The sequence below is a fragment of the Nylanderia fulva genome, unplaced genomic scaffold (assembly GCF_048542155.1).
Source record: "Nylanderia fulva isolate GAGA-0341 unplaced genomic scaffold, ASM4854215v1 Scaffold311, whole genome shotgun sequence".
NCBI classification, from domain to species: domain Eukaryota; kingdom Metazoa; phylum Arthropoda; class Insecta; order Hymenoptera; family Formicidae; genus Nylanderia; species Nylanderia fulva.
In genome coordinates, this window is record NW_028190381.1 from 33,935 (window position 1) to 43,122 (window position 9,188).

The 9,188-nt window shown below is 42.8% G+C and overlaps 2 protein-coding genes across 2 annotated transcripts; both read left to right on the forward strand.

Moving 5' to 3' along the window:
* The first annotated feature begins 4,050 nt into the window (after positions 1-4,050).
* LOC146722447 (uncharacterized) lies at positions 4,051-5,250 on the forward strand. Its single transcript, XM_085484767.1, has 2 exons — positions 4,051-4,605; positions 4,834-5,250. The coding sequence occupies exons 1-2, from the start codon at positions 4,051-4,053 to the stop codon at positions 5,248-5,250; spliced, it is 972 nt and encodes a 323-aa protein (XP_085340893.1).
* Positions 5,251-5,315: 65 nt separating this feature from the next.
* Positions 5,316-7,007, forward strand: LOC146722448 (uncharacterized). The gene is made up of 2 exons (XM_085484768.1): positions 5,316-5,779; positions 6,440-7,007. The coding sequence occupies exons 1-2, from the start codon at positions 5,316-5,318 to the stop codon at positions 7,005-7,007; spliced, it is 1,032 nt and encodes a 343-aa protein (XP_085340894.1).
* Positions 7,008-9,188: the final 2,181 nt, after the last annotated feature.

Genomic DNA, 9,188 nt, shown 5'->3' on the forward strand with positions numbered 1-9,188 from the left:
TTCTCCACGAGGTACACATCCGAATAATTTGCGCAATGCAGCTCATGCTCGTAAAACGCTCCAGCGATAGATGTCTTGCGATAATCCTCGAGTAGATATGTTATGGGATTAGTATGCTGCATTTTAACAATCTTAAACACCTCGGTTGTCCAATTTGGCGTGTATCCCTTCTCGAAAAGTTGTTTGTACTTGTTGACGCGTACCTGATCACCTACTTTGAACTTTGCCGGGCCCGCGATTTTTACACGATTGTACACGGTAGCCAAGAGTCTTTCGGCGATCGCGGGGGTAACGTCAGCGGGTCGCATACCAATCGTTCGATGCTTGCGTCCGGTGTAATCTGATACGAGGCGTGGCAGCATGTCGAACCACTTGTAAGTACCATTCAGCGTAAACATCTTCCACATGTCGTTCTTTAGCGTGCGATTGAATCGCTCGACGACCGACACCTTCAATATCGAATATGTAGAATAGTGATTAATGTCATGTCTTCGCATACGTCATTGCACATCGACGTTGTAAAATTCCTTTCCGTTATCGGTTTGCATGTTTTTCGGGCATCTCTTGCTATCCCGAATTATCTTGGCGATTGCGTCAGCTGTCTCGCTTCCTCCTTTACTCTTGAGTGGTACAGCTCACGCATACTTGCTCAACACATCGATGATGGTGAGTATGTAGTCGTAACCTTTGTTGAAACGGGAGTACGGACGCATCTCGACAATGTCGGCTTGCTACAGATCATCGTATTTTCGCACTATGACATGTCTTCAAGGGAAATTTTTTCTCGCTGACGCGTGCAACTCGTTTACCAACTGCCGTCTCTCCAAACTATGTTGCTCGTTGTTATTTTCACTATTCATTCTCGTTCTTTCGGGTTAAATTCTTGTTCTTTCGGGTTCGTGCCTCGTTGTTTCGGGTTTGTGCCTTGTTCTTTCGAGTTTTTTCGGGTTCGTGCCTCGTTCTTTCGGGTTTTTTCGGGTTCGTGTCTCGTTGTTTCGGGTTCGTGCTTCGTTGTTTCGGGTTTTTTTTGCGTTCTTTCGGGTTAGATTCTCGTTCTTTCGGGTTTTTTCGGGTTCGTGCCTCGTTGTTTCGGGTTCGTGCCTCGTTGTTTCGGGTTCGTGCCTCGTTATTTCGGGTTCTTTCGCGTTCGTTCACTCACGTCCTTGGCCCATTCGAAAATCGTTCTTGACTCGATCACAGCCTTGTCCCAAGTCGTTTCTGATCCGTTCGTAGCCCGCCTTGGCCCGTTCGCAGCCGTCCCTGATCTGTTCGCAATCCTTACTGAGTTGTTGATAGCCTTGTATGTAACCTTTAAGGACTTGTTCGTAGCCTCGTTCGCAGCCCTGCTTGACATGTTCGTAACCTCGATCGTAGCAGGTGCGTTCACCACCGTTTCCAGGTCGTTCACTGCTGTTTCCGGGTCGGTCACTGATGCTACTCATTGTTGTTTGGTAGCACGCTGATAATCCTTTGTAGCTGTTCAACAACTGTTTGCAACCACTCGAGAATCCCTTCTAGACGTTTCACAACTGTTTGATAGACGTTTCTGAGCCAACCGCTCATTAGATGCCTGTGTCTGAGGTAGTGTTTGGCGCACGCAAAAGCTCTTATCGCAGTTTCCAACGCTCGTACATCCTTCTCTAACGCAGCCAGCTTCTCATTTGACTCTTTCTGTTGGATCATCAATGTTTTAAAGCACTCTTCCAGGTACAATTTGTTGACGACCTCGTATCCGCTTCTGTTATTGGAGAATGTAAAGTAGCCGATTTCGTCAATCGGCGTCAATAAATCTTCCAAATAGCGATATTTCGGCTGTTGCAGCGATTTAGAGTACACGTACACGTTCTCGAAACGCATACCGTGCGGACTTTCCAGCAGGCTTATCAACACGTTGGTTTTACTGCAGTTTGAGGGGCCGCAAACGATCGCGCGTATAGTTGTCGGTAGCATCGTACCGTGTTTGCGCACACCTTCGTTCACGCTGCAGCGTACTCTGTCGTCGTAATTCATCACTCGTATTGTCAGAGGTTGTTGCACGAATTTCATTTTCTCATTCCCGATTCGACCTCCAACGTCCGCCTATTTATAGCTGCGCGGACTCGCGCTTTGCTCAGTAATGTCTAGAGATTGCAGCGGATGTCAACGAAAATAGGCACAGGTCTATTAAATCGTGCGATAAACGCACTTCCGATCGAGCTTCATATTCCCAGCTATCAATTTTGCGGCCCGGGAACTCGTTTGGAAAAGCGATTGGCTAGAGGCTCAAGGTGTCAACCCATTGGACGCGGCGTGCCGTGAACACGATATAGCGTACTCTCGGAGCAGCGAACTCACCGAGAGACACGCGGCGGATAAGGTACTCGCCGAGAAAGCGAAAACTCGCATCGTCGCGAAAGACTCGAATTTCGGTGAGAGAGCCGCGGCCACAGTTGTCTGGACAGCGATGAAGGCCAAGACGAAGCTCGGCATGGGCTTGAAAACGAAAAAGAGGAAGACGAAGAGGAGGGTACTTTCGGCAGCGAAACGAGGCGGATTTTTGTCGATTTTACCAATGCTGGGCGCGCTCGGATCCCTGGTTGGCGGAGCAGCTGGCGTAGCAAAAGCGGTAAACGACAGAAAAGCCGCGCAACGTCAGTTGCAAGAGATACTACGCCACAATCGCGCCATGGAAGGCCGCGGACTGTATCTCGCCCCTTACAAATATGGACGAGGAGCGAGGAAAAAAAAAACGTCAAAAAAACGTTAAAAATGCCGAAAGGTGTAACTACAAATGTGCAATTGCTACAACTTGCAAAACGTATGCACATTCCATACTTTAGAGGTGTATTTATGCGCAATAATTTACCGATAAATGGCGCGCGAGAAAATGAGAGTGGTATCGTTAATCTAGACAGTACAGACGGTTCTGGCACTCATTGGGTGGCGTATGCAAAAAGAGGAAATCGCGCAATCTATTTCGACAGTTTTGGCAATCTTCGACCATCCGAGGAATTGGTGCGATATTTAAATGTGCCGAAATTGGAATACAATTACACCTCTTATCAAACGTATGATCAGAGTATCTGCGGACAGTTGTGCTTGCAGTTTCTCCGAGAGGTTAAATTCTTGCTGCAAATTTAAAGACTGACATTGCGTTATTTAACTCAGATTTGTCAACATGTCGCTAACACTAACATTGACTGGGAAGAGTAGTGTCCTCGCGGCGACCTACTTTCCCCCCATAGATTTGAGCGATGCGGACTACGAGCTCGGTCTGGCAGACTTTGAAACTTATCACACTATATCGAATGTGAATTCCTCAAATAATAAATTTTACTACGGCAAAGACGATGCGGAAATTACGATTCCCGAGGGATCGTACGAGCTGCAAGCGATACATGAATTTTTGAAACGCGCACTTTCCCGAAAACATAATGCTGTTAGTGATAAAGGTGTCAACGATGAAGATTACCCAATTGTGCTCCGCGCTAATTATAATACGATGAAAAGCGAGACTAAATGTGAATACAGAATAAACTTTAGCATGCCCAACAACATTGGATCGCTGCTGAGATTCTCGAATCGTATACTGCAACCGCGAAAATGGTACGAATCAGACATGCCGATTAATATTATCAACGTGAACATTATCCGCATAGAGTGTAACGTGACCGCGGGTGCATACAGCAACGGGAAACTCGTTCACACGGTACATGAATTTTCACCGAGAGTACCACCTGGATATAAGATATCGGAAACGCCGGCGCAGATCATTTACCTGCCGGTCTTCGTACGGAGCATTACTGATTTAGTGTTACGCGTTGTCGACCAGAAGGGACGATTGCTCGATCTTCGAGGCGAAGAAATAACAGTTAGATTGCACGTACGACGGCGGGCGACAGCAACACCTCGTGCGACGGGATGCTCGTGTTAAAAAAAGACACGAAGAACACAATCAGGCTAGCAGCAACATCATTCGCTAATATCAAATCAACCACGAAGAAGAGACTCACCTCGTCAAACGTTGCGTTTTTACAATCTTTGGGATTTGCGGTGCGTGCCATCTGAACCATGACTGCGATTCTCAACATCGAGGAAGAGCCAGTCTTTGACGATCGCATCGTCAAGATTGAGACTCACACATACAACCCGTTTGCCAACACAACATTTGGACACAGCGATGAGATAAGAATACCCATACAACAACAGGATTTGTATACATTGCCGTACGAGAGTTTTTTATATATCGAGGGAGAACTAAAGATAAACCATCCAATTGAGGGATCCAATGTGACACTGGGAAATAATTGTGTCGCATTCATGTTTGACGAAATTCGCTATGAGCTCGATGGTGTGGAGATTGATCGCAATAGAAATGTAGGAATAACAAGTTTGCTCAAAAACTATGTAACGATATCATTCGATAGAAGCATGGTTATGAGTAACGCTGGCTGGAGTGATCCGATTTCTGCGAGTGGACACTTCAATTTCTGCGTACCGCTCTACATGTTGCTGGGATTTTGTGATGACTACAAACGAGTAGTGATTAATGCGCGTCATGAGTTGATCTTAATACGATCGCGCAACAACAATAATTGCCTGTATGGAAATTCTGCACTGGAGCCTGTGATCAACATATTCAAGATACAATGGCGAATGCCACACGTGTTGTTGAGCGAGATTAAGAAGCTGTCGATGCTGCGTGCTCTGGAAAGCGGACGTTACCTCAGCATGGGTTTCCGCTCGTGGGATCTATACAAATTTCCGCTATTGCAGCGTACGACCAAGCATTCGTGGGCCATTAAGACCGCGACTCAACTGGAGAAGCCGCGATATGTAATTTTTGCTCTGCAGACAGGGCGTAAAAATGCCATGTCCGAGGATATCAGTCGATTCGACGACTGTAAATTAACCAACGTGAAACTCTTTCTGAACTCGGAAAGTTATCCGTACGACGACATGAATCTGGATTTTGATAAAAACAGATGGTCAATTCTGTACGACACCTACACACGTTTCTGCAAGAACTATTACGGATACGAATACCTCGAGCCCAATCTCACCATCACACGGTTTTTACAAAACGGTCCGTTTGTGATTATCGATTGTTCTCGACAAAACGAATCGATCAAGAGCGCAACGGTGGATGTGAGATTGGAATTTGAGTGTAAGGAAAACGTGCCTAATAATATCACTGCGTACTGCCTCATTATACACGATCGTGTGATCCAGTACAACCCGTTGACCAACGTTGTGCGCAAAATCACCTAAAAAATGTTTACACAAATACGCGTGTGAAAGAGGGGGAAGAGGATACATAATCAAGATTATGTGAGATGTCTGAAGAGTATCGTAATACTTCTCGACTGACTCACATCGAAAAGATCATGTCTGCACCAACGTTTGTCGATCTGCAAGGATTTATCCTGAATAAACGATTTATTGTAAAGGAAGCGGCAATCCTGAGAAGAGGATATATCCTGTCGCACTATTTCTTCGCATGCCCTGTGCCATGGAGCATGCTTATAAAGTCGGAAAGGCGTCAGGCCTCGTGGCTAACTCAACATCATCACAGCTTACAATGGGAGGATGGAAATGTTCCATACGGCATGGCTCAGCGCTTGATTACGGCAGCTATCGTTGGCATAAATGAGCAAGAAGACGATGAAGAGTCCTTTCTCGTGTATGTAAAAGGACTCGAAAAGCGAGAATGGCTGGCCGAAATAATGGACGATGCGAGCAGCGGTTTCACCATTGAGACCTTGGATGCCATATATGAAGATGTACCTGCATTAAATAAGTTAGATCCCACATATACTCTACGGTGTAATAAACATGTAAAAAATTGCGCGTTACAAAATGTATTTAAATTATTTAATTGGTGGTCGGCCGCAGAATCCAGGCTTGGATCCGACGATCATCCGTTTTTTGAATAAACATATTGTTTACATACTATTTTCTTTGTTATTTCTCTCCCTCACCAGATATATATTTCTAAGAATTTGTTTTACCCCTTCTCCTAATATTTTAAATATTTCTCTTTGTTCCTTTCCAGATATATATTTCTAAGAATTCCTTTCTCCTAATATTTAATTTTTTATCCCCACTACTTTTAAATATTTCTCTTTATTCCCCCTCCAGATATATATTTCTAGGAATTCGATTTACCCCTTCTTCTAATATTTTAAAAATAAGTGTTACTCGATTATTAGTACTTTTATACGATCAGTCTTTCGTCGACTGTTCTGACTGGTGGTTCACTTTTTAATACCCTCGAGAAAAATATTCTGCACCAAAAAAAGCAGCAGCATGAATTACTACATGCCGAGACGTGATGAAACGTGCGAGAAGAAATGCGACGAGTAAGTATAACTTTCTATTTTCTATTTTTATATTTTTTTACGAGTTATAATTTCTTTTTTCCTAATTTAGTTTTAATTTCTTTTTCCTAATTTTACAGCGTTTTGCTGGAGTCTCGTGCGGTTCGTATACTAGGAAGACGATACGCATTGACGACCACGGAATTCAAATTTCTCGAAATCGGCATCAGAGTGGATCCACCGAGTTACGTGGAGATCGCCATAGGAGATCATCGAGGAAAACAGCTAGTACTATCTCTCGAAACGTGGAAAGGACTCTACGAGCAACGTCACGCTATTCAAAATTATCTGAACAATGACTCTCCCAACAACAATGTGTATAATTTCATAAGTGTCGGGCCGCTAACAGTGCGATTTCACAAGATAAACAACACCAAACTCATAAGTCTCGAATCAGCGGACGTGCGCATGATGATGATCAAATCGACGTTACGTCGTATGTTCGAGCTCGATTCATGCATCGAAATAATGTTCGATCGATTGACGAGGCTCATCGCAACGGTCGATATTAAATATACGCAATTCTCCAATATTGCATCCACTGTAACGAATGCGAGAGAATTGTCAAATGCGATACGCGCTAGCAACGCCTTCAACATGCACCAACTTGTCGATTGCGAGCTGATGGCTTTAGTTTTTAATATGTAATAAAACTTTATATATAATTATGTATTAAATATAAGACAAATAAATACTTATATGTATATTATGGTGTACTTTATTTGCGTGCCACCCGTTACATACTTTGCGAGAGAACAACTACTAGAAAAGAAAGAGACAGCGCGCGAGAAAGAAAACGGATGTGGCGGCGAGAGAGAAAGATTCGGCGGCTCGGGCCTGCGGCAAGAGAGAGACGGCGAATTAAGACGCGAGAGAGAGATGCGAAGGAGGGAAACATTTTTTTTAAATTATTAAATATTTTTGTTGAATAAATATATATTTTATTCATTAATTTTTATACTTATTTTTTTATACACTTATTTTTTTTATACATTACCGCTTATTTTTCTATAAGGATATCGAAGGAGGGAAACATTTTTTTTAAATAATAAATATTTTTGTATAATAAATATATTTTATTCATAATTTTTACATTACTGCCGGCATTGGTGTTACCCAAGGTGTACCACGTGGAGGTTGCCGGTCGGATTTACACCTCATGTGTATGTGTATGTGCGTGTGTGTGCGTGCGTGTACTTGTGCATGTGTTACAGTAGAGATAAGGACCCCACGGGTCGTCACTTCCGCGGTATTTATTGACTCCAAACCCTCTCTACTGTGTGTGTGAAAATATAAAAATAAAAAATAATATATGTAAAATACAAAATTAAAAAATATAAAAATATAAAAATATAAAAATAAGGATATAAATAAAAAATAAAAAATAAAATAATTTACATCATGGACGATTGGGGTGGCGACGGTGATTGCGAAGGTGATTGTGGCGGTGATTGCGGCGGTTATGGCGGCGGTGACGGCGGCGGTGTGGCAGCGGTGTAGGCTGAGGCCTAACATCGTACGGGTCTGGTAGAGTGAAAAGCTGCACCAGACCCCAATCGAGCAGGTCGGCCTCGTCGTCGCCTCTTAAAAATGCGTCCCAATCGAACATCTCTGAAACCATTATTGGAACGTATGGTTTATCTGTAAACATAACAATTATTAATTTAAAAATATAACAATTATTAATTTAAATATATAATACAATATTATAAATTTTATTCTTACCGTCCCAATTTTCATACACAGGTACAGGATCTGGCTCGAACAGCCACACCAGACCCCAATCATATAAATCGCCGTCATCGTCTCTTAAATATGGGTCCCAATCCCAATCACACATATCTGGAACCATTATTGGAACGTAAACATAACAATTATTCATTTAAAAATATACAATATTATAAATTTTATTCTTACCGTCCCATTCGTCATCCCCTATCCATTCTTCGAAGTCATCATCCGAATAATTCTCCCATTCTGCATCCCTTAATGCAGAGCTCGGCAAGAAATGCACATTTCGCCCGATTTTCAATTGACTCTGCCCAGCGCTCTTCCCTTACCTCGACGTCCCGCGCGCAGCCTACGAGCCGCGCGAGGCTCAGGATCGTGTCACCTCGCGACTCGCGACCGTATCGTGTTACCGGACCTCGCATACATATTTTTAATAGCTTTCCACATCACCCAGGGGGTACTATATTACCGACGCGTTTTTTTTTAAGTGGTTTCCCCGTTAGGCCTAATCCACTGATGACTGAGACGACCTTTTAATAGCTTTAATTAATTTAAAAGAAGCAGAATTTTAAATATTAAGTGAAATAAAAAATACTCACATTCAGATTCACGACTTTCAGGCTTTTTTACAAGCGACAGCAGGAACGTCGATCTGCATATTGCACGTAGCAAGACGCATAAGACGCGGTAAAGAATTGTTGCTTAAACAAGAACGTTTTTCATTTTTAATAAACTTCATTTTCGAGAAAGAAGTCTTACATAAATATGTGGATCCGAACATAGAATAAATTCGGAGTCCGAAATCTCGAAGCTTGGGGTAGGTTGATTTTGATAAAACGTTATAAAATTCTGCACCGGTTTCTTGAACCGTTTTCAGAGAAATATCATTTTGTAGGTCACATAATTCATCCCGTAAATTAATCTGCTGTTCTGCGATTGGCGCTGTAAGAGGATTCTCGAAAAGAATTAATTCTGTTCGAAGTTTTTCGAAGCAGGTGAAACGCGTATCGAATTCTTCTATAACAGAATCTACGAAATGAATATTTTCTTTGAAATTACAGCTACTGCCGTGTTCTTCGAAAAGAATCTGGCAAGAAG